Source organism: Falco biarmicus, chromosome 1 (genome assembly GCF_023638135.1).
Source record: "Falco biarmicus isolate bFalBia1 chromosome 1, bFalBia1.pri, whole genome shotgun sequence".
NCBI classification, from domain to species: domain Eukaryota; kingdom Metazoa; phylum Chordata; class Aves; order Falconiformes; family Falconidae; genus Falco; species Falco biarmicus.
In genome coordinates this window covers 33,319,464-33,343,725 of record NC_079288.1, presented here as the reverse complement: position 1 = coordinate 33,343,725, position 24,262 = coordinate 33,319,464, and the positions used below count along the sequence as shown (strand labels likewise).

The following is a 24,262-nucleotide window of genomic DNA, read 5'->3' as shown; positions in this document are numbered from 1 at the left end:
CTCACCATTGTTTCCTTCCTGTGATAAAGTCATTCTTTATTAAAAAAATATTCAACAAGTATCTGGGGAGGCAGACAGACTGAACTCTCCTTATCAATTGTTGGCTTTTAATGCCTGCTAGAAATCCATTGTCAGCAGGATAAAAGTGAGGAGAAAGAACCGTAGTGATGTATCAGGAGCAAGGGAGCCTGGCGGGTGGCTGAGGAAGAGCAGTAGAAGTCCTAGTAGAGCAGGACAGGCTGAGGTTCAAAACATTTTTGTGTTCTCTTTTGGAGGAAAGTCAATAGAAATCACACTGCAAAATATTCTCAGCTGTTGCTGGGGCTGGGCTCACTCAGCGTGAGCTCCTGATCAGCCTTAATTTGACAAAGATCTAAGAGTTGTTGAACGAGCCTCATAGCAATTGATATTTAATCTATTTTAAAATGTTCATCTGTAAAAATGCAGAGGAATTACTGCTTAGGCTGTGCCATGAAAAGCAAACGTGGATACAGGGTAGCCCCCAGCACAGCCAGGGAGAGGCAGGGAATGATGGGGATGCAGCTGGCAGGGAATTAAAGGATTGAAACATAATTAACGGCAGCCTGGGAGGTGAGCATGCCCTCTTGAGCACACTTGCGTGTTTTTTTTTTTAAATAGGATTACAAAATTGGTCAGTTCGTCTGTGTCATACACCATCCCGTTGCAATAACATGCCCTGCACAGGCACAGAACATGTATTAATTGATTTTAAATTGCCTACCCATTAATGCACACACAAAAAAAGGGGGCTGTCAGCAGCCACTGCCACCAAGGGAGCCCTGCTACAATGATTTGTTCCTGAAAATTGTAGCAGCAGAAAGAAAAAAAAAAAAATCCAAACTAAAAAGTGTCAGCAGTGCCTCAAGATGGCAGCTCGTAATTGTAGGGAGAACATCAGTTCCCTCATCTGTATCCCCCCAAGTGTGATCCAGCCGGATTTAAAAGCAAACCATCCCCGTACGCAGCTCACCAAACCTTGTTTCATAGAGGATGGGGAGACAACCTCTTGCTGTTTCACTCCGGCTGATAGTACACAGATTTCCATAGGAGTATCTTTATCCAAATTACCTTTAAAAAAAAAATAAAAATAAAAATCATTTTTTCTGGGATTCATGGAAATGGTCTATCAGCCTATCTGGACTGTATGGAAATCAATCTAATCACAATGCATCAGTGAAGTATTTAGGTCAGTGGCGTAATGGCCGGCGCTGGGGGCTCCGGGAACCTGGAAGGGCTTTAGGGGCCACGGGGCAGGAGCAGCTCCAGCACATGTGCGCCTGGGCTGGGCTAAGAGGGTTAATGTGATCCCTGGATGATAATCCCCCACAAACAGCGTGTGAGTGGGCAGGCAGTGGCCAGGGACAGCCAGAGCCTCACCAGCCCCACTGCTGGACTGGGAGGTCAGGGTAGAGGAGCTACCAGGGCAGTGCTGGTTTGCCGTGCCCTGGGAGGAGAGTTCCCACAAAGCAGGCGTAAGGAGACAAGTTGAAACGCAAATTCAGAGGGGGAATAACATGGGATTTGTACTAGAGAGAAAAATCAACGCCAGGAATACTACCCACCATCGTTTAAATGGTAAAGACACCAAATTAGCCTGGCGTCCCTCCACGCCCAGCCCCGAGATGCGGCTTGGTGGAGGGGTAGCCAGCCCAGCTCCAGGGATAAGCCAAACGGCACTGAGCTGATGATGATCTTGGAGGCTTCAGGAAACAGGCTCGCTGCTTTCGCCCACGCAGCCTCAGCGATGCAAGCTGGGGGAGCTCCTGCAGGGATGGCTGGGCTCTTGCATGGTGAAGTGCAGCAAGGGATGGGAGTCATAGGTGCATCCCAACACTGCTTCAGAGACAGTTTAATCACAGAAGTTACACTGAAATAAGCAGGAACTGACCCATTTGCATACTTGAGCCCTGACCATGCTCAAGGGAGGAAAAAGGGAGCCCCAAGCACTAGAAGAGGGTGGTGGGCTTCTGCCAAGGAGAGAGCAGCCCAACGTCCTAATTAAATCTCTTCCCAGCCTCCTGTTTCTAAATTATCCCTCCTTATCCCTCCCACCCCTCCACCCCAGCTCTGAAAGCAGCAAAGACAAGCTGCAGGGCTCGTTTAAGGCTGGCTCTAAGTAATCCTCTCATTATCCCCTGCGATCCTCCCCTCCTCCTCCTGCAGCTACAGCCAGAGGATGAGGTAAGCACAGTTCTTCATCCTGAGACGCCAGCAGCGGTGTATCTGCTCCTCCCACTGCCTGGAAAACGGCAGGGCATTAAAAGATGGCACAAACCCTGGGCTGGGTGGTCCCTTCATCCCTCCGTGAAGTGCCAGTGGCCAGGCCAGCAGCTGGAGCGCTGAGCACAGGGGTACCCGAAGCACGGTAGGAATGCCTGCGGTCATGCTTCAGCAGCCTGCATCTCTGCAGTCCCTGCAGCAAGCTGCTTTGGGGCCACAGCTCTTGGTGAAAACATCTTCTAACCAGTTGTACAAGCACATGCAGGGACAAAGTGGTCCCATCCCAGCAGCAGAGGCTCCTTTCTGACAGCAGACAGGCCAGTCTCCAACCACACAGCCACAAAAGGAGGATAAATCTTCACCACGTGCACAGGAGACAAGGCAAGAAGCAATGTACTTAAACTGTCATGGGGGAGATTTAGGCAACAGACTAGAAACACTTGCTTCTGGCAATGATAACTTTGCCTGAGAGGTTACGAAATGTCCATCAGATGCTGTCAGGAATGGGCTGCAGTGAGCTGTTCCTCTTCTGGAGCAAGGACAGCTGAATTTTCATGATCCCACCTGCCTGGGCTTCCCTTGCTACACTGGAAGCCCTTTAGGACAGCACCAAACCCCATGGGCCCTGATCTTTGCTGGGACAAGAGCTAAGGCACCTTTCTGCACGGCAGCACACTCAATATTGTAAAGGAGATGAAAGCGTTCCTGAAAAACTCTGCTGTGCTGGAGGAGAAGCTAGGAGTCATGTACAGGCTCCTCTGCCCCAGCCCTGCCTTCAGATGATGCTTATTAGTAGTACTACAGCTAAAACTTTAGTGATCACCTACGTAACTTACACCAGAAGAGTTTCATGTGGGGTTAGGCAGTGAGCTTCCCTGGAGCATTAATGCACTTTTTCCAGAAATAATCGGCAGCTGGAGGAAGGCCCAGAGCACTGCAGGAAAACAAGCTGGCTGATCCTTCAAAAAGGTGAAGGGGTGCAAGGAAATCCAAGGCCTCAAAAGGACACTGATCAACATGAGAGCTGCTCAAGAACTGAGGAAAAAAATACCATTTGTGACAATTAATATGGATTTGTGTAACCTCTGTGCTCTGATGGGGACAGCAGCTTGGAAAGAGGCAGCAGTGCTGTTGTACTATAGAACCTTCCATAAGGCATCCAACTGGCTACCTGGAAGTTTGGTGAAGAAACCAAAAAGGAACAATATTGAAATAACACTCAGGAAAAAAAAAAAACACAACCCAAAAACAAAACAAAAAAACCCCAACAAACAAGCTCAGTACTGGAAATTACAAGGTGAACAGGGACTCAAATCTTCTGGTGAGTTATTCCAAGATTAGTTCCCAACTTGAAAAAGAACACAACAGAGTCTGGAGGAAAGAGGAATGGGGAAACCAGCTGGGGAGACTAGACTGCCAGGTAAATTACGAGTAACTGCTATTTCAGTACAACAGAAATACGGCTCTCAGTATAACTTTCCACGTTAATTCCTCATAACCTTTCACAGCAGCTGCCAAAGCACAACACATCCCTGCAACTTCACACACAAAACCTCCCGCAGGGCAGCTCCGGCTGCCTGTTCCTTCTTCTCCCTCCAGCCCTCCCAGAGAGCAAATCCTGCCTCCACAATCTTGCCTGTGCCATCCTGCCTGCACACAGAGCAGGCAAACGCTCAGTTTGCCACAGCCACCTCCTTCTCTCATCAAACCCACAGGACAACTGAACATTCAACATACATATCCCAGTTACATTACCCCATAAAACACTGCTGGTTCACCTGGTATTTTTAGGTTCCCAAATGGTACACCGATAGATTTATTGAACTTAAAAACACCCAGGTCCAACTGCAGTGCCTAATGAATCGATGTGTCAAGGCAGGGGTAAGTGGATCTTCTCTAGCTACACCAGCTGGGGAATAAGGATGGACTTCGTATGTATTAACTTTTTAATACAATTTTAATTTGCATCTCCTCTTTGGAGAGCACAGGAAGGGCTAGCAGCAAGGGACGTAACAGAAACAATAAATAGTAACTAAATATCTTAAAATATAAGTACTTATACTGATTTAAATCAAGCCTCATAACATCTTCTGTGTTCGATACATGCAGTTTTCATCTAGAGGTCAAGGGGGTGTCAGGATGGTTCTGCAATTTCTAGAAGCAATCCAGATTTACAGACCTTAACAACATGCAAGAGACCTCTCCAAATGGTGTAAACAGACAGGTGTGAATCCAAGGCACAGACATTATTTTTTAGATACGTAACTGTAAAATAATTTGCACATTTATAGGACAGGCTCCATTAGGTAAATCATAACTGCATAGAGTTATTTTCAAATAAAGAGGCTAAACCTCATCTTCTGCTGAGAACTAAGTGCAATTTCACTGGTAGGCACGTTTATTAGGTAAATTAAATACCAAAGTGAGCAAGGGGATAATAATGCTGTTGTTCCAGGGAAAAAAGCGTAAGGCAAAACACAGGGCACCAGCCAACTGCTGTGGTAGCCTGTACTCTTGGTACTCTACAAAGACTGACAGAAGCTGACTTGAATTTTGGCCCCTGCTTTTCACAAGCTGCCATCTCAGAGAGGTGTCACTACTGCCTTACAGGACAGAACTGCCTGGATGTCCCCAGACCTGCCAGCTGGTGTGTTGGTGAAACAGGCAATCAAACCCAGCGCACACTTGCCATGCCTGGGGACAGAGCAGGCTTGCCTAGCTGCGGCCGTGGGTACACCGAGACTGTTGCACACTCTTTACAAACGATGTCTGGCAACCTTCAGGGAATGAAAGACAATTATTTGTGTATAGCCACAGCTAGGTTAAGGCAGCACGGCAACACCACTGGGGTTTGCTGCCCTCTGACTGCAAAGCAGAGCTCCCTGCACTTCCAGCCCAAGCCAGACAGAGCTGTTTGTGTGAGCATCCTCAGCCCCTTCCCAAACCGCAAAGAAACAACTACTTCACAGAGAGCAGGAGAGGGAGAGTTAAGCCAGGCTTCTTAGAACACAGACATGATTTCCTTCCCAGTGCTCCTTAAGAAGCTCACAATTCCACCCCTCTCCCTGAATCACAGTGCCCAGGTGTCCCAGAGAGTGTAGCGAGGGATCCACCGGATTATACCAGAATCACAGAAAACATCTCAGGGAGGGGAAAAGTCACAGCCCACATGCTGTTGTCATTGCTGAGCAACCACTGAGTGCCTGTCCTATTTCCAGGCAACTTGTCGCATCCACCATGTGTAACAGTGACAAAAGCAAGAGCATGCATCCAGGAAATAATGCCAGTCATGACCCAGGGCAGGGGCTCTACTCTGGGGAATGTGGGCTCCATGTAAGGCTAAAGAACTGTCGTAGGAAGCAGATGAAAATGAGTCACCAGTGCATCTGACAGCAAATTCGGCAAAGGCAATCCTGGCTGTTTAACAGGAGAACAAATCTAAGACAGAAAGCGTTTGTTCACAGCACATCTCTGAATATGACTTTGCTTTCAACATAGTAAGTGCACTCTCAGGCTGCACAGACCCCACTGTGGCGGGCTATGGATCCAAGCACCAGCAGCACCTACAGCACGTGATGTTCCACCAGACAAATGTCCTACACACAAAGATGATGATTAAAAAGGAGCCCCTGGACTCTCATCCATGAGGATGCTCTTGCATGTGCTGGAAGAGACTCAGAGCTGGTCGTAGCAGAAATCTGAAAGTGAAAAGACAGAACTTCCAAGTGTCAGCAACGATGATGTAGCCAATATTTGCACAGATCCTGCCTTAGCATTGCCCTGACACATCCTTGTGTCACGGGCTTGGTGAGTGGCACTGGGGTGTTAGGCAGAAGTGCCGAAGAACCAGCCCCAAAAAGACTCACGTGAAGCCACTGCATTCTGGGAATTACCCACCACTTCAGGTTGTAATAAGCCTTTGAAAATAAGCCTTTGACTGATTTTTCTTCTGCAACTTCATGCTTCCACCGTATCTGAGAAGATGATTTTGGAAAAGTATTCTCACAGCATCACACAGCTTTGCAAGCTCTCTGTTCACAGAGGTATCCTAGAGGGGAAAATCACTACAGGTAAGCAAGTGTGCGGTAGGATCCAGCCTCCCTCAGAAAACAGATACTGAAATATATTCTGTGCTCTCTTAACCCAAACTGAGAATTCTGACACAAGGTTGTAAAAGCCAGGGCTGTTAGTCACTACCACCATGTTACGGGTAGGTATGAGACTCTACAGCAGCATTCTGCTCCCAGGGCAAGAGGTGTAAGTGCTAAAATGATGATGAAGTAGCACAGAAATCAAAGGAAGATAGGGGTTTTCACACAAGCTCCTCACTGCACTGCCAAAAGACAGTGAGCTAAACTGAATAAAGGTGGAAAACAAGCAAACAAAAAAGACCTGGAGAGAAAGTGAGGACAATGGCAGGATGGATACTAAGCTCAGAAGGATGGTCTACAGGAAGAGAAGTTAAAACAGCTGGAGAGGAGGAGGTACAAAAGGCAGGCACCAGCTGCCAGAGGAAGGCTCAACATTTCAGGGATCATCAGGTGGTGGGTGGACATCTGGATTGTTCACAGCTAAGGGCCAGGAAGGACAAGATCCAGCTGATCAAATGCAGGTGACTGCCGGGCAACTCCTTCCTCTGAGCTCACCATCACAGTCTCCGTATGTAGTCCATGGTGATACAGTCAATACAGTCAGCAGAGCTGAGGTGCAAGTCCCATCCTACAGCAGACCTCCGCACTTTGGTGTGTTAATTTTGCCTGAAATACCATTGATTAAACCTCCATCTATGAACAGATCTTGTATAATCACCTCAGATGTAGCGACCTACGTTGCGTATGAGTTAGGGACACAAATTTCTCCTCAATGAACAACTAACTGACTTCTTTTTTTAGAAATCAAAAGTAGTTGCTAACTAAATGATTCTAAGGGCATTAGTGGCTACTAGCCTGAGACAGAGCCTCTGTTCCAGAAGTGATGCTCTTTTCCTAAGGTGTATGAGAGACCTTGTGCTGAGACCTGCCTGGTGAGAGAGAGCTGCCTTCTCTGCAGAACGGCTGCTGCAGGCTTTGCCCACCAACTACAAAATGGGAGAAAATGTGCAGCAGGACCAAATCTGACTCACCTGATGCTGAGCTCTTCCAGCACATTGTTGGCTTTAAAAACCTCCCTCAAGGCAGCTGCTCTACTGTTGCCAAAGCCATTGTAGGACACATCCAGCGCTTTGAGGAACATGTTTGCCTGTGGTGTGACATAAACACACAAGTGAAAATTTCCCTGTCACTTGATTCAACCTTGGAGAAATATCCTGCCTGTGCACTACCATCCCTTCTACTGTCTGAAAAGCGACTGGGGGTCACTCCCCTAGTCCTTGAATGGGACATGTGATTTGCATTAGACAAGAGATGGAATTAAATTACTGTAGTGGCCCCTTTCAGCCTAAGAGGTTAGAAGAACTGTTTCTTATTTTAATGAGAGACTACTTCCTTTTAGTAGGGTAAAACCTGTATATAAACTACAGAACAATTTCTGTATTGATTTAGGAATCAGAAGTGAAATGAAACAATTCAAAATATTATTTATAGTAATTTTGACTCTAAAAAGGGAAGGAAATAGAAATGGAGAAATAAAAACACATGCAGTATGTCAATAGACAATGGATGAATTTACACTCTTAATTCCAAGGTCTATATAATCCCAGACCATAGATGGCTGTCAGACAGGCAAGGGCATAAGGCAAACAGCACATGATGGCGTTCACGCTTGTTTAAACAGATAAAAGTTTCATGTGACTTCTCACAATTTAAAAACAGGAGTGACAACATTTCCTACCCCCAAGCCCTTGGCCAAGGCAGCTGCCCCTTGGCTATGGAAATGGTTCCAGCTGATTTTAAGTTTCTTTAATCCAATGTTTTCTGCTATTGCTGTTCCAAGAATTTCACCTCAGAAAAAAGATGAAGCCAAACAATTTAAGCATTAAAAGGATTATGTTTAAGAGTTAAAACAGAGCTCAGGTTAGTTTAGATATTTCTCTGCAACTGTCTATATTACGTCTGGGAAGGCAATTAAATTTAAAACTATTTCCTTTTGTACCTTGTTTACCATAAACACAAAGCAGAAGCTGCTGGACAATAAAGCATATGAGTGCTCTGACCACAGGCTGCAAACATAGCAAAGAGGGAGAGAAGATCCATTCCCTGTATCACAAAGCCAGGGTATGCTGCTCATGTGTGCAGATGTGACTGCACAGGCTCATTCTCCAGCCTGACAAGAGTCTGAAAGCTGAGAACAAGCAAGCAGGTAGGTAGCCTCCCACAGTCCCTCACCCTTCCCCAGCTCTGGCCTCCAGCCAACTGAAGCCTGCTGGTCTGCTCTGATGGCAGAGAAGCCAGCTCCACTCTCTCTTTAACCCCTCTCAAAGCTCCACTGTCATAAAATCTGAATAGATTTCCCCAGCAAGTGTTCTGTGAGTTTCCACTGGGACAGTAAAGAAATGAGGTCGTCAGCCAGCACAGAAAAGGAAGCCATTGACATGCTTGAAGACCAGAAGACTTAGGAAAGCTGTTTGATTGTGAAGGCAGCAGAACCTGAGCAGGATAGGGGTGGAGAGAAAAGCAGCCACTGCAGCCTTCAAAAGTAAAAATGAGGAAAAAAGTAGGGCAGAACTGGGAAGGAACAAAGCCAATGGCTAGTGTGTTCCTGGTGGCCAGAAGAGAAGAGGATTATGGTTGTTTCCTCTCTTGTGAGCCAGAGAAGCCCACTGAAGACAGGGAGGATCTTCAAGAAGGAGGCTATAGCAAGTGAGATGTGTGATGATTAAGAGTCATAAAGCAGTGGATGGAGAGAAGATTGTGAATTTTTCATGAACGACAAAACACAGGGAATATGTAGATTTGACAGATGGCATGGGATGTGGCATGGGAGAGAAAAATTCAGGACCTCCCTTTTTGATTATGTACCCATCACAGACAGTGTTGGAAGTAGAGAGATTTGGTGCATGGTTGTAGAGTGAGACCTGGAGCACAAGAAGATTTGTGAGTCTTCATCCTGGAGATAGTAGCAGAACATGTGGCTGGGGTTGCCTAGAGAGCCACAGATGGAGAAGATGAAGCATGTGCCAGTAAGGTGCAAAAAGGAGATGAGCATAAAGGTTTAAAAGTCAGGGATTAGCAATGGTATTATGAGGAGTGTACTACAGAAGCGGACAGTCAGAAAGACGGAGGAGTTCAGCCCAGCACAAGTAAGCCTGGTGAAACCAGAACAGACTAAAGCCCAGAGCGCAATAACTGGGTTTCATTATATCGCACATCATCACAGGAGCACTGTGAATGCAAGGATGTAACAATTAAGTAACAGCATGCTTAAAAATCAGGAGCCAAAGAAAAAGACCAACACGTATTAGCAAGGTCAAGACCAACAATAAAAGAAATAGACAAAGTCACTAGCAAAGGAAGTCCCCAAACCACAACTTGTCAAGGGTGGCAGAGTATCAGGGACATACAACTGCCTGTTCCACTCCCACACCTCCCCTTGGCACTTGGAATGACCTCTCAGTGATGAGGAGCTAGACAGAAGGACTGTTGGCAAACTTCGTTCTGCTGGATGTTTTCTGCTGTTATTAAGCATTTTACACACCTGTGAAAGCTGAAATAATGATGGAAAAAATAAGCAAGGAAGACCATCAGAACTTGTGAACTAGGAAGAACGGGGAAAGAAACAGAAGAGGTAAAGCTTGCAATGATGTAAGAAGAGGGTAAGAATGAAGATGGGTGAATGATGATAGCTTGACACTGGTTTTGCCTACAAAGAGTCAAAAATACTTCTCAGGAAACTGAAAATATTAACCGACCCGGCCCCCCAAAGGTCTGAGGCAGGCAAGCAACTCATTAAGCCGCATTGCTAACTGCCCCAGCACTCCTCTCTGTGCCAGCTGCACAGACAGTACTTTACCTGCTTTGTCACCAAACATGTTGTAACTTAGATCCAGAATTTCCACTTTGCTGTTTGCTGTGATGGCATCTGCTAAATACTTGGCTGCATGATCAACATATTCATTTCCTGAGAGCTGGAGGGACACAATTGTAGTATTTTCTAGAAGCATAGCGGAAAAGGTCTAAGCTCCTTCAACACCTGATTCGTTGTCAGATAAATTGACAACTGGCGAAAGAAAAAACACTATCAGATTATCAAATCTTATCCTGTCAGATGGCAGGGAGGCGCCTGACCTCTATGCTGCAATGGCAGAAGCAGTGCCAGACTTGCAAAATAACAATGCTGAACCTGGTCTAACATAATATTTTAGCAGGAACAACATAACTTCATTTTTGAATTTACAGCCTGTCCCTAAGTTAGGCTCATTCAAGTTTTGCCACACAAATATGGGACATGAGACAAAAGTGCTCCTTGTACATGTGTGCTTCCCAGTCCAGGCACAACCTACACTCAGCAAAGTGAAAGCGGGTTTCCTGGTTCCTCATTGTGGCTTGAAGAAAAGAGCATAGGCTGGGAGCGACCGCAATGCTGAATGTAACAACACGAATGGATGTGAAGGCAGACAGAGACCCAAATATGAAAGCATGAACTTCACCGCCCACCTACATACAGAATGAATTTTCCTAGCACAGAAGAGAACCTTTAATACTGAATCCAACCACTAGAAAACAAAAATAAGGAAATCCCATGTTAACAAGCAGTTCAGAGCACAGAACCTGTCCCCTTCATCCATGATGAGTTCCTAACCAAACAGATTAGGGTTGCCTTAGTTATATGAGAGTTGTGTTTTCAGCTGTCTAAACTGGCCGTGTTCTTTGTGAATAAACTACAACCTTCAGTGTAGCGACCAGCATGACTTAGAGAAAGTTCTGCCTGTATTGTAGCAAAGGCCTGGAGATTCAGACACTGAAAGAGCAGGTTAATGCAAGTGCTGGAAAATGTAATGCAGAGACATGACAGGGGCTCCACACAGACCCATCCTGGGCCCTGCTCTGCGTTCTTCACACAGAAGCATCGCACAGGGACTCCTAGACTGTCTCTGCACATAACAACCTCAGGTATGACAGGGCTTGTTAGTGCCTCTGGGTATGTGCTGGCACAACCAGATGTATCCCACCAAACTCAGCTCTGCAGAGCCAGCACAGGACCCTGCCACGTGTAACCCACAACCCAGACAACCTGTCCACATATGACCAGGAGATGCTACTTTAATTATCAAAGGCAGGCATATCGACCCTAGAAAAGCAGGGACTAAAACCATCATCTCTAGACAGAACACTGCCCGACTGAGACTTAAATTCAGGAAGTGCGACTCTGCTTCTGCTCCCTTTATCTGCACTATCTGTAGTCTAACACCACAGAGGTATTAAGACACATGAAATGTCCCTAGGAAGAGCAGATGTGTGTGGCTAGAACAGAGGCTTGGAGATTCACTCTAGATGGGCTTCTCTTCCACTTGTCCCTATTGAGAAGCCCCTTTTCCTAGATGCCAGTTGTGCAAATTCAACTTACAAAGCCTTAACTGTTATTAACTGCATCCTCTCAATAGTCTTTTAAGTTTCAGGAGGATGTTTCTGATCCTCAATCAAAGCCAAAACTTGCTCTTTCTCCTGGCTTTCCAGAAGCTTCACAGGAGTAACAGGACTGAACTCACTCCAGTAAGTGGCATCCTAACTTCACAAAAGTAAATGCTATGAAAACAAGTGCAAAAAGGTGACAAAGCAGCAGTTTTAAACACTCACTGTTCAAACAGTACTCCAGTTCCGGTACCGTTTTCACACACAGTCACTGTGACAGCAGGACTGGTTAAATCCACAAAACCAGCACAATTTCCTCCTCTACACCAATGCATCCACCAGAGAACAGCAGATGGGAGAATACAAACCTGAAATGTAGCAGTTTTCTTTCAGCATCTCTGTAATTGCAGCTGCCCCTTTTCCCTACAGCCAGTTGTCACCCAGGTCTAATGTGACCATAGAGGTATTAACCATTAAGGAAAGAGCTAAAGCTCTGGCACCCTGCAACAACAAAAGAAAAAAACAACAAACAACCCAGGTCATTTACAGTTTCACTGTGTTTACAAACCTCCTGTGAATCTTTCTGTTCCAGCTCCCATTAGTTTGGCAGGGCGCAGGGGAATTTCACAAAGCCATCAGCAGAATCATGCAAAAAGATTCCTCTTCCAAAATCATTTAAAGCTAGACTGGAAAAGCAAACACTGAATATGATTTAAGATATTTCATTTATGTTATTAAATAATTAATTTCTCCTTCTGTAAAAATGATGAAAAACACTTCTGCTGTCAATATTCATGACACAGAGGAAAAGGTTCTGGCCCACCGTGTGATGTACCTTTCTGGACATCACTTCTACCTGGCAGTCTGAGTACAGCCATAGTAAGTTCCCCTTTAATTTACTTATGGCTGCTCTGAATCCTGACCTCGACATTTAAGAAGCCTGTATTGCACCAATATCCTGATGTCTGCCAGCAGGAATTCTTAATTTCAAAAATATTTACAGTTAAAACAGAAGTATAGCAATGACCTTGTGATTACTCAACAGATACTGCAAAATCGAATTACTTTCTCCAGCCTTGGATATCAGACACAGGAAAATGAACTGGAAGGTAATTCAGAGAACTATTCCAGATAAAACAAACTTAACACAAAGGCTGATCACCAAAAACTAGTATGAAAGGCTGCACCCTTTTCATGGTCCAAACTATGCATCTCCAAAATGCCATGCCCACTGAAGGCAGCTTTCATGGGTGGGACTACCCGACACGAACCAATGCAGGAATGTACAAAAGGTTTATAATTTCTTCCTAAAAACATTAATTTAAAAGATGTGCAAGTACCCCAGGGGAGACAACGCACTCTCTGGAAAAAATCTTGACCCAAGGGGGAAGAGAGGTAATGACACACCCGCACATCCCATCCTCACACCTCCCCTCCTGCATCCAGGGGAGGCGATCCCCATTTCCAGGCCCTGCAAAACCATCTGTGGGCAGATCGCTACTGCTCGCCCAACAGCAAACCTCGTGTGGGGTAGTGCTGGCTCCTAACTGGTACCTAATCTGCCAGCATGGTGGGCAGAAAAGGGTCCTTGACACGTTTTTGACATAAAACCTGGGCTGCTCAGATACTCGGAGGAGTTACGAAAACATTCTGCTTAGTGGGAAAGACAAAGCTGACGGTCCCTTGGATGGGGCATCTGCGCTGGTTTCTGGTTCTGGTGAGGGACCATAGCGGCGCATGAGGGCAGGGTGACGGAGGGGACATCCCCAGCTGCCTGACAGGCTCTGCAGCCCCTCCAAGACCCGAGCCCAGCGCAAGTGTCCCTCACACAAGGTGACAGTGCTGCCACCCCTCACCCGTGGGCCAAGGCCCCATGCTTGGCCTGCGGCCTGGTGCACGCCACAGGAGGCCAGGGTCACGCCACAGGCCCTGCACACAGCCCGGTACCGGCTCTGTCCCACGGGGCCACTGCCACCCTCCTCGCCTGTGGGGGAAGAGTGATGGAGTCAGTTTCACCCAGCAGCTCCCACGACACCCCGGTGCCTGCCGCGTTGTGGCTGCTCCTACAGCGCCTCGGCGGGGTCTCGGCCGGGCCTCGGCCCGTGCCAGGCCGCTGCCTGCCAGGACCTGCAGGGGACGAGCCCGGCGTCCCCGTGGGCCCCCCCCCCGGGGACACCAACCGCGGAAGCCGGGCCGGGCCGAGCCTCAGCCGGCGGGGCCGCCTCACGCCACCCCCGGCACGCTGCCGACCTGCGCCGTTGCCGCGGCCATGGCTGCGGGCCGGGGCGGGGCCGGGGCGGGGCCGGGGCGGGGCCGGGGCGGGGCCGCGGCGGGAAGCGCCCGCAGTGCCTCGCAGGCCGCCATGAGGAGCCAGGCGCCGTTGCGGGCGTGCGGGGCCCTCCTCGATTACAAGACGGTGAAATTCGCGCTGACGCGGAACCGGCGGGTCGGGCTGCTGCACCGCTTGCTCCAGCTCGGCGTGCTGGGCTACGTGCTCGGGTAGGGCGGTCCCCTCCCGCCGCGGTCAGCCGGTCGCGGGCCCGGCCCGGCTCCTGCCTGAGGTGCTGGGGCGGCCGAGGGTCTCCTCAGCGCGCCTCGCCCCCCCGCAGGTGGGTGCTGCTGGCACGGAAGGGCTACCAGGATACCGACCGTGCCCCCCGCGCCGCCGTGGTCACCAAGATGAAGGGGGCGGCTGTCGCCGAGGCGGTGGGCAAGGGCCGGCGGCTGTGGGACGCGGCGGACTACGCCCGGCCCCCCCAGGTACGGCCCGGCCCGGCCCGGCGCCTCCCCCCGCCCCCCCCGTCCCGGTACGGCCCATGTCCCGTCCCGTCCCCCCCCCAGGTACGGCCATGCCCCAACCCCCTAGGGTACGGCCCTGCCCTCCACACACCCGCACACCCCCCGCCCAGGTACGACCCAGTCCCGACCCCCACACAGGTACGACCCTGCCCTGACCCCCTCCCCACCAGGGTACAACCCTGACCCCCCACACCCCCAGTACGGCCCGACCCCACCCCCCCACACTCCCCCCTGGTACGTCCGTGCCCCCCTCCCATGTACAGCCCAGCTCCCCCATGTCCAGCTGAGGGGAGCGGGGCGGTTGGCAGAAGTTGTGCCAGCCCTTTGGGAAAGGCAAAGGCGAAATTAAGGTTGTAAATTGCAAAACCAAAAAAAAAAAAAAGAAAAAATATATTGTTTGCTCTGCTGCTGGGGGGTGTGGTGGTGTAAATGTCTTGTTGAAGGTCCCTGCTTGCTTCCTAGGGAGAGAACGTGCTTTTTCTGGTGACCAATTTCATTGCTACGGCACAGCAGTCCCAAGGCACCTGCCCCGAGGTAAGTGACCTGTGCTGGCCCCAGCCCAGCCCCGGGGGGGGGTCCAGCTATAAAACGGGTCAGTGCCGCAATGCAAGACCACACAGAAGGGGGGAGATGGATTTTCATTCCAAACAAAACTGGTTTTCCTCGTTCTCATTGCCCCATAGGTCTTACTTGCTCGTTTGCACTTCCTCTGTCATATCTGCATGAACCAAGACGTGTCCAAGTGATCTGACTAGAATCATTTGTGGTGACCAGAAGGACAAGGGACACTGGTGGGGCTTCACCTGCTCTCTGGGCTTCTTTGGGGGGTGGTGACACCATATGATCTTCACAGGCTTTCTGCAGCCTTTGGACAGGAGCTGCTCTGGGGAGGCAGAGCTGTGTTGCCCTGATGCTGTTCCATCTCCGCAGTGCGGCTGACATCAGCACTGCCTGTCACCAGGAACCTGAAGTCTCACATATATTCTTGATCTCTTGACCTGCTGCTCCATGCTTTTACCTGTGCTCTGCCATTTTTCCTGATGCTTTTGCACGCACTCTGTGGATGCCTGAGTCGTGTGTTCCTTTACAACTCTCAGTTGCAGGACTGGTATCCTTTCTGGTTTGGTGACCTAATTTTAGGAGGAATGGAGTGCAAGGTCTAGGTGTTTTCCCAGTCAGCTAGCACTTAGTGGTATATGTCCTGTGGAAGAAATTGTCCCTTTAAGGCTGGATTCAGGCCAGCTCTTCAACTGAACTCTCCCAAAGCTGGACCCTGCTTGGCAGACAGGAGCAAATGTCTTAAAAGCTTAAAAGCTAAGGCACTGCTGGCACCTTGTGTCTGAGCCAAGCACTGTTTGTTCTAATGGTCTCTTCAGCTTTTGCTGTGGTCGGCTGTGCTGTTCCTAGCCTGACCCTGCTTCCCAGCTTGCCCTGAGCTGCAGGCTGCCAGGATGAGCTGCTCTTCAAACGCAGCCCATGGGCTGGAGAGGAGGGGCAATCCTGGTTTTGGTTCAGGGGGAAAAAATAGTACTAGTGATCCTTCTTTAAAACATCGAGAGCTCTTCAAGTACTGATAGCTGCAGGAATGTCCCCAGGGAAGACGTGAAATGCCACAGAGCATTTCAGGGCGCTCTCACAGGCAGTTATGGGCATCTCTGGATCTTATTTTTGCAGTGGGTAGGCAAGGATACAGAGAGAGCAGAGCCTTTCATCCCATTACAGTGCTGTGGTGTGTCTGGGTGTCTGTCACAGCCTTCACTCTGTGCTGCTATATCCAGTAGTTTCTCAGTTTGCAGCTTTGGGGCTGCAGCTGACATTGAAGATTTAGCAGAGACAGCTTTTGACTTTGCAGGAAATTCTGCATATTCTTGATCACCAAAGTATCCTGTGGTGGTGGACCAGGGAAAAGGCTGGCTGGGGCCAGAGGCAGCACCCAAACGCAGGACAGTTTGTTTTAGCAGCTGACATCTGTGTTGAGCTCAGATCTGTGGCTGATCTGTGACTTACCTCTTGGGGAGACCTTTCAATGTTGATCTCAAATACTTTGAGTAGTTGGAAACTCTCTGCCTCTATTTGCAAGGCGCTCTGAAAGTTAAGGAAGATGATCCACAGAGACTTAGAGCCAGAAGGTATTAGACAGTCAGTACATCCACTCTGTCTGGATGGAAGCTCTGGGACTAAGGGATCATTTCACTTCAATCATGGTTCCTTCTCAGATGACCTAGATCCTTCTTTTTCCATGCCTTTTCTTCCTCCCCTAAACATCCCATCCCCTAAATGTCCTGTGCAATCCCAAAATGCTGCTCTTCTGCTTCCAGTAATGATTTCCATACCCCTAGGCATACCCAGCCCTAAGGCACTTCTCTGCTCATTGTGGTGGGTTTCACACCTGGAACAAGAGGCTGAGGCTATCCTGGGAGAGCCTGGACAGACTCTCCCGTTCTTCTGACTCCATAACTGGGGTTTCGTCACCTGCCTTTGGGCCTCTGTGCCCTTCTGGGCCTAGGGAAGTGGGTTTCTGACAGGCTGGTGACTCCTGTGGTGGCCTGGGAGTAGCTGCGTCAAGGTGTTTCTCACATTTCACCACCTGCCATCATCTCTCTGTGTTTGAATAGGAACTTTTTGCTGCTACTGGCAATCAGGTGGGTCGAGAGTGAAGGTGAAGCTTTCAGTGTCTCTTGTAAAACTTGTGTTATGCTGTATTTCGGGTTTCTTCAGCTCTTCCCTGCGAGAATTGGGGTGGCATTTTGCAAGGTGCTTGATGGGTTCTGCTATTAAGGCCATCTTGAACCCAGCTGTGCTTGTTCCCAGTCCCAACCGAAAGGTCCAAGCTAGGTCCTGAGGCTTCCTCCACCTCTGAGGCGAGTGCCCCAGAGTGTGGAGGCAGGCTGGAAGGATTGCTCCTCAGAGATGCCTCTCTCCTCACTGGCTGGAGACTGCCCAGGTTCTGGACATGGGAGATGTCTTCTGTAAGCATTTGGGACATCCTTGGAGAAACAGGAGCCGTAGCGTGGAAATGTGTGACCACGTGGCCTCAGGCAGCTGCGCAGCCCAGTAACAGTGCTTCTCTCTGCCTCTCTCAGAGCCCCTCGGTTCTTGATGCGGTGTGCACAGAAGACGCAGACTGTCCCGTGGGAAACCCGGTGGTTCATGGTAACGGTACTAAGTGCTTTGCTAAAAAAAAACCCCAATCATTTCATTACTCATGTTTGGTAGGAAACAGAACCACAGACCCACAAAGGTGCCTGACTGCCCGAGTTCAGTGCTTCTTGTAAGTGTGCACGGAAGAGCTCTCCGGCCTTTTATTCTTCCCAAAATCTTACAGTGACCTGTCACGGCTGGACAAGCAGGTGCTGTGGGCACAAGGTGTTGTGACAGCAAATACAGGGGTGCTTTGTTTCTGATGTTGGCTGCTGGAATTGAAACCAGTGTGCCATGTGATTGATATGTTTTCTTGTAATAAAACCTGGCTTTTATTTCATGCTGATTAATGTTAGCAGCCCCTGTGAGTTCAGCTGGGAAAGGGTGTTTCAGCTCCAGGAAGTCAGTTGCCAAAGCTTTGTGTGCTGCATCACCACAGCTCATTGTGTTCCCATCCCAGGAGCGGGTGGCATCAGCAGCTGCGGGGCAGGAGAGGCTGTGATAGACAGACAGGTGCTGACAGCAGCAGGTAGCTGCTTGTCTTTGTACACCAGCTTCTGTCATTCAGCCTGAAGGGAAGGTTTCGTAGGGAAGTTGTTGGGTGGAGAAAACACTGGAGATTATCCCAGGGTTGCCTTTGTTGTTCAAGTTTTGAGAAGGCCAGGACAAGCCTGTGGCCAGGGCACTGTCCCAGGAGAGGAGCTGCAGAGAAGACATTTTGAAAAGGAATCGTGAATGATATACGTTGTCTCAATTTTAGGGATAAAAACTGGGAAATGTGTGATGTTCAACACCACCCATTCCACCTGTGAGATCTATGGCTGGTGTCCTGTGGAGAACAACACTGTGCCCAGGTAAGGCACAGGGTGAAGGGACAGCAGGCGTTGAGAGCTTTGGTTCCTTCCCTCTGTGTAAGCAGGAGCCTGATCATACTTGCCCAAGGGGCAGCCAGGCTCAGGGAGATATGTGACATTGATGTACTGGTCAGTTAAACCCCGAGAACTTTACGCAGGAGCATTTCTTGCAACTGTCCATTGTAGCAGAACTGGCATTGTGGAAGAGACTGCAGAGCAAGGGGAATGGGGACATGCCTTGGCCACTGTGCAAAATTTGAGTTCGTTGGTGGTTGTTTTCCAGGAAACCTCTTCTGGCTGAGGCGGAGAATTTCACTCTTTTTATAAAAAATACTGTCCACTTCACCAAATTTAACTTCTCCAAGTAAGTATGCCACTCCTCTGGCCGGACTGTGCGTGCAGCCTTAGTCCAGCCTCTGTGCTGAGCGTGTCTGCCTAGGGGCTGAGCAGCCGAGGCATCCAGGAAGCTGTGTGCCATCCAGGATACGTGGTGGCTCGGGCAGTTATGGGTCAGGATGGTGTGGTCAGGAGAGTGCCAGTTGCTTCACTGACACCTGTGTTTACACATGTAAGAGCAATGGGATGGGGAGCCCTCAGCAAAGGGGACGGTTGTCTGTCTGCCTCTGTAGAGCACCACAGAGCCAGACAAGGCCAGTCATTCTCATTTTACCTCATATATTTTTGCGGTTTAGTACCTGCAAAGTGGTTTCACAGAGGTCCAGTAAAGGGCTGCACTGGCTGTGCTGCCTTGCTTTGGCAGGAGGCATGGCTTGGGGCGGCTGAACTGCCCCTGCTATCGCCCCTGGAGTGCTAGCTCAGGCTAGTGTTACATCTCACGGCGGTGGGAGCTAGGTGCTGGGCAAGAAAGGAGATGTGCAAAGGCAGAGGTGGAGGAGAGCTGCTGGGAGGGGAAGGACCATGGCAGGTCCTGTAAAGGATGGTACCTCCGTGTGTGATTCCTCTGGGCTGGCTTCCCTCCACCCTTTCTCCAACAGAGGCTTTAGGAGAGGCAATGACTATCTCCCCCCAGAGCAGGAGCATTAGTGGTCCCACTCGAGCAGGAGGGTCTCCTTTTCAGTTGTGCAGCACGGCTCCCTGACCTCCCACTTCCCACTCAACCCGTGACAGCTCCCCCTCTCTCCTGTCTCAGGTGCAATGCTTTGCAGACCAATGACCCCACCTATTTCAAGAGCTGCACGTATGATCCATTCTTCAACCGCTCCTGTCCTGTCTTCCGTGTCCGTGACATGGTGGAGGCAGCTGGAGAGACCTTTGGAGACCTTGCGCTGCTGGTACTTTGTGGTTTTTGTTTGGTTTTGTTTCTAAAGTATGGAGGATGACTTCAAATTCCCCAAGGATGTAGGCAAGGGGCAGGGGACAGGGCTGACCCCTGAAATGCTTAGGGAATGTGTGATCTGTGAATGTCTGAACAGTAAAGAACTCAGCAAATCTGTGTTCCCGTGCTGCTCCTGGAATAAAATGTGTTTTGCAGGGGGGGAGCATCGGAGTTCGCATTGAGTGGGACTGTGACCTGGATCACCCTGCTGCCCAGTGCCAGCCACAGTACTCCTTCAGCCTGCAGGACAGGAGGTACAATTTTAGGTGAGGATGCTGGGCAATTGGAATCTCATTTTTCCTGATTGATGCTCTTCAGAGCAGCAGAGACAGTGAGATGTGGAGACTCAGTGCAGGGTCTGTCAGTACTTAGGTGCCATGGTAGTTTCCCCCATCTTGTAGCTCTGCTTTGTTTGGAGCCTGAGAGCAGGGACATGTGGCTGTCCACACTCATGTTGACCCTGAACGGGATGCACTGGGAGCTGCATGCTTCCAGTGACCCCAGGCTTGGTGCTGAGCAGACAGTGATGTCCCCCTGCTGATGCCAAGCTAGTGAGTCGTGGCAGTACCTGCGTCGTCCGTGTCGCAGCCTGCTGGAGGTCACAAGCGGTGTACAGGCACACAGTGGCCCCAGCAATCGCACAGCGCTGGCAGCCCTCTTCCCTCACTGCCTGCGCAGAGCTGCCATAGCTTTCTGAGCCACATCCAATGTCTCCTGCAGAACTGCCTCCTACTACTGGGATTCCCAGCGGCGGCTCTACCGGAATCTGCTGAAGCTCTACGGGATCCGCTTTGACATCTCTGTGCATGGCCAGGTACCGTCTCCTCTGCAGACCCTGCATGCGCAGTCCTGGCAGTCTCGTCACCGGGGCTGACTGCACACCACTTGCTGCTGCCCTCTCCTGCAGCTGGCGGGCTGCATGGCTTCCTGCTGGCATCGCTTCTCCCCACCCTGGTGAGCTCTTCACCTCTTTCCAGAGTTTTGCAAGCAGAGCAGGAAAAAATGGTCCCTCCCGTGTGAAGAGAAACTTCTTGGTAATGCCCTGAGCAGGGAGGCTTCTGTTGCTGAGGATCTGACATGGGTGTTGTGAAGTGCTGGGCCCTGCAGGCAAGGTGAGCTTGTCTGGGCAGAGGGCCTGTGGGCATCTGTGAGGGTCCTGTGGTGGGAGCACCCTGGCAAAGATTAACCTGAACTTTTCTGAATCTGGACAATTAAGTCCTTATTATTTAATTGTACCCTCGGAGAGAAAAGGCATGGGCATGATTGTGGCTGATGCTAGTCTGCGCAGCATCACCAACAGACTCAGAACTCGGCTGCAAGGTGGAGGCTGCGCTGAGAAGACTGAGAGATGTCCCACAGATGGTGTGTCGTGCTTAGCAGTGGCCTTTTCACCTGAAGAGGGCAAAGCATGCAGTGCAGGATGGGGTGCACCGCTTCTGGGTAGTGAGACCAGGTCTGGGAGGTGTGGAGCAGGAGAGAATAGCCAGGAGAGAGGCAGGAACCCCAAAATCTCTTTCCTCAGAGATACCGGACGCGTTCACGCAGAGAGGGGCACATCACATCAGGGCTGTGTTTGCTGTTCACCGGGATGTAGTTCCATGGGTGGCAGCTGGTGGGGCTCTGCAGCAAGAGGGAGGCTCACGCTGTGCCGGCAGGAGTAGGTGGGCCACGGTAACCTCTGCTGCCACCGAGTCACAAGCTGCCTCAGTCCCTTCTTTGACAGCCAGAGGGGTTTTGAGTCACGGCAATAGCAGTCAGGTTTCTACAGCTGGGCACGGAGAAATGACCCTGGTTTCCTCCAGCACCTTCCTGGCTTTAAGCACGCTGCACAGTGGGGCTTGTCCCACAGCCCTCTCACCACTCTCTACCCACTGTCTTCCCCCTCCACCTCCCGTTTCTCACCAGGCTGGGAAGTTCAGCATAATTCCTGCTGCTGTGAGTTTTGGCACTGGCATCGCGTTCTTTGGTGCCGTGAGTACTCCAGATACGCTCTTTTCCTCTGATCTGTGGGTTGGGTTTTGCCACTTACCTGTTTGTTCCCCTGCCTGCCTGGGTACAAGGCTTCCTGGGTGCCTGCCAGCCTGGGAGGGGAGATTGTCTGGCAGGGTGTTAGCTCCCCGTTTTCCTGTTTGTGATCGTTAGCAGTAATGACACTGCCAGATCAAGGATACTGAGTGCCGTCAGGGGCACATCTCGTGGAGGCTGGGTGTTTGGGTTGACCCTGGGAAGGTGCATTGCTGAGGTGTTGCTGGTTAGTCTGTTCCAGCGGTCTTGGCCAGCAGGAGAGCACAACTCCTGTGTTTCTCCCCCAACTCTAAAGGGAGGCAGTGTCTGGCTCCAGCACGGACATGGCATTGCATTCCTAGAGACAGGGCAGCCCCTTCTGTGGCTCATCCCTTTCAGCAGAGTAACGGGGAGCCTGGGCTCCCCAACCTGCCCCCTCTTCTGTCCCAGTCCCTTATGTGGCTGTGACAGCAGCTCTCCTCTGGACCAGCCACCCTGTGCTGCAGCCCAGATGATCATGGCTAACCTCCTGTACAGCGAAGGGGAGCAGGTTAGGTCCAGGAGGACCTGGTGGAGCCACCTGAGTAGCCTGGGCTGGGGGCAGCGAGCCCAACCTGCAGGGCTTGGTGGGGGCCAGGGTGGGGACTTTCCCTGCTGACTGCCCTGCTGCATTTGTCTGTCTTCAGGCCACGGTGGTCTGTGACCTGGTTCTGCTCTACCTGGATGCGAAGGCTGACTTCTACTGGAAGGAGAAGTTCGAGGAGGTAAGGATGGGGCCGCTTTGGAGGGGTGAGGTTGGAGTGAAGTTTTGCAAGCGGTTTTAAATATTTTCTGTCCCTTGGTTAAAATTCAGTTCACAAGATCTCAGAAAACCCTGGTGGAGTAGTTTTTAGACTTTGATTCTTGGGCTTGGCTGGTCTGAACTGAATGTGATGGAGATTAAACCCTTACAAGTTTAACAGCAAGTGGCAGCAGGGTGGAAGAGAGGGACCCAGCTGGCACCCGGACTGCAGGGAAGGCTGCACCGTGACCTCAACTGCTGTTAGACAGCAAGGAGTCCTCCAGGGGACCTTACTGTAGAAACCCTGACCCAGCTCCATGTTTGTTTACCCTCTTCTGAACCAAATCTGGCCGAGCTCCACATGGAGAGAGGGCAGCTCTTCAGGGTGTGCCCCGGCGCTGTGTCAGCGCTGTCGCTGCCATTCAGTGACAGATTTTCTTGCCGTGTGTGGTTCAGGCTTCGGCACTGCCCAGCTCTGGTGAATCGGGGAGCTGCAGGATGCGGGCTGGGAGGCCCTTGCAGAGCAGAACTGCCAGCCCTAGCTCGGGTCATCTTCAGCTTTATCTGGCCAAGGCTTACTGAGGACAGAGGTTCACTAGCTCAGTGACCTGCCCAAGGGCTGTGCCATCCTACTGGAGGGAGAAAAAAATCTGTTATTAAGGCCTGATCTCAAATGGCTGGTGGAGTTGGGGTCTCAAACAATGAATCTGGTTGTGTGGGACTGAGCAGAGCAGCGCAGGACCGTCTGCCTGGGCTGTCCCCTGTCTCTAGTATAGTAAGATGCCCCTGTTCATTTTGCAGGCAAAACCCCCTAAAGGTAAGACTGAGGCTGCAGCTTAGGGACATCAGGAATGCTCCGCCACAAGCACCCTTCACTCAGGAGCAACCTCCAGGTAGATGCAATGGGGGCACGGCTGCGGCCCAGGTGGAGGTGGCCCAGTTCTCCTGCAGGGGTTAGGGTCTCCCTTTCCTGCAGAAACGTTTGCTTCAGCAGTTGTTCTTGGCTCCTGGAGCGCAAAGCCATCCCATGGGCAGCTTCCAGCACTGAGTGGCCGGTGACCAGGCAGAGCCACGCTGCGGAGCTGCTGTGGGAGCTAGAGCTTGTTGGGGAGCGGCCAGCCTGTACTCAGCACAAAGCACTTTGCACTTCTTCGTGTTCCAGATGGCCATGGGACTTGATTTCCTGGGAAAAACAGGGATGCAACAAAATAAAGCTGTTTGGAAAGCAGGAGGTGGCTCTTCTCTGTCTCCAGCCCTGGTTTCATGGGGCTGTGCTTGCACCCCTGTGTGCTTCCATCTGGGGTGGCATTAACCCAGCCAGATCCTTGGGGTCTCCGCAGGGAGTAGGAGGGCTGCCTCACCCCCACCTTGGCTATCCTCAGGGGGGGTGGAAGAGCTGAGTTTAAGGCAGCAGCCCTGGGTGGGTGTTTGCTTGCTGGGGGTCTACATGGGGGGGCCTGGGGGGTACACACAGGTACAGGGGCCGCAAGACTGGGGGGCACACAGGTGCAGGGACACGCAGGGGTGCAGGGACGCATGGGACTGGGGGCCACACAGAGGTGCAGGGACCCATGGGATGGGGGGACCCATGGGGGTGGGG

At 50.6% G+C, this 24,262-nt stretch overlaps 2 protein-coding genes across 23 annotated transcripts; one reads left to right on the top strand and one right to left on the bottom strand.

Annotated features, from left to right (window-relative positions):
* Window positions 1-7: 7 nt before the first annotated feature.
* Window positions 8-14,036, bottom strand: LOC130153187 (leucine-rich repeat-containing protein 74B-like). 14 transcript variants are annotated; one of them, XR_008823261.1, is made up of 6 exons: window positions 12,116-14,031; window positions 10,189-10,329; window positions 8,071-8,180; window positions 7,364-7,479; window positions 6,139-6,289; window positions 4,622-5,939 (listed from the first exon to the last, which is right to left on the bottom strand). XR_008823261.1 is itself a non-coding variant. In XM_056347689.1 (6 exons), exons 2-6 carry the CDS (start codon window positions 12,141-12,143, stop codon window positions 5,879-5,881), a joined length of 456 nt encoding a protein of 151 aa, XP_056203664.1. In that variant the 5' UTR covers window positions 12,144-12,248; window positions 13,604-14,031; the 3' UTR covers window positions 4,622-5,878. The 14 variants fall into 14 exon arrangements, 8 of the variants coding, with proteins under 8 accessions (XP_056203724.1, XP_056203664.1, XP_056203679.1 ...); XM_056347689.1 differs by lacking the exon at window positions 6,139-6,289 and having other exon boundaries at window positions 12,116-12,248; window positions 13,604-14,031; XM_056347704.1 differs by lacking the exon at window positions 6,139-6,289 and having other exon boundaries at window positions 12,116-12,248; window positions 13,732-14,031.
* Window positions 14,037-14,071: 35 nt separating this feature from the next.
* On the top strand, window positions 14,072-23,891 carry P2RX6 (purinergic receptor P2X 6). 9 transcript variants are annotated; one of them, XR_008824952.1, is made up of 12 exons: window positions 14,072-14,246; window positions 14,357-14,507; window positions 15,009-15,080; window positions 17,630-17,699; window positions 18,448-18,541; window positions 18,825-18,905; window positions 19,692-19,833; window positions 20,034-20,143; window positions 20,598-20,691; window positions 21,783-22,431; window positions 22,568-22,645; window positions 23,464-23,891. XR_008824952.1 is itself a non-coding variant. In XM_056357495.1 (12 exons), exons 1-12 carry the CDS (start codon window positions 14,110-14,112, stop codon window positions 23,500-23,502), a joined length of 1,140 nt encoding a protein of 379 aa, XP_056213470.1. In that variant the 5' UTR covers window positions 14,072-14,109; the 3' UTR covers window positions 23,503-23,891. The 9 variants fall into 9 exon arrangements, 4 of the variants coding, with proteins under 4 accessions (XP_056213470.1, XP_056213466.1, XP_056213478.1 ...); XR_008824951.1 differs by having other exon boundaries at window positions 17,630-17,705; XR_008824963.1 differs by lacking the exon at window positions 23,464-23,891 and adding an exon at window positions 20,855-20,989 and having other exon boundaries at window positions 17,630-17,705; window positions 21,783-21,848; window positions 22,568-22,637.
* The last annotated feature ends 371 nt before the right edge of the window (window positions 23,892-24,262 follow it).

Bases quoted from the DNA above. Each gene is read 5' to 3' on its own strand.
- P2RX6 (XM_056357491.1), top strand. From the start codon at position 14,110: ATGAGGAGCCAGGCGCCGTTGCGGGCGTGCGGGGCCCTCCTCGATTAC. The intron at 18,906-19,691 runs GTAAGTATGCCA...CTCCTGTCTCAG, and splicing joins ACCAAATTTAACTTCTCCAA to GTGCAATGCTTTGCAGACCA. The intron at 19,834-20,033 runs GTACTTTGTGGT...TGTGTTTTGCAG, and splicing joins TTGGAGACCTTGCGCTGCTG to GGGGGGAGCATCGGAGTTCG.
- LOC130153187 (XM_056347680.1), bottom strand. From the start codon at position 12,143: ATGCTGAAAGAAAACTGCTACATTTCAG. The intron at 8,181-10,188 runs GTAAAGTACTGT...CTTTTTTCTGAG, and splicing joins CATGTTTGGTGACAAAGCAG to GTGAAATTCTTGGAACAGCA. The intron at 7,480-8,070 runs GTAGGAAATGTT...GTCACACCACAG, and splicing joins CCTTGGCCAAGGGCTTGGGG to GCAAACATGTTCCTCAAAGC.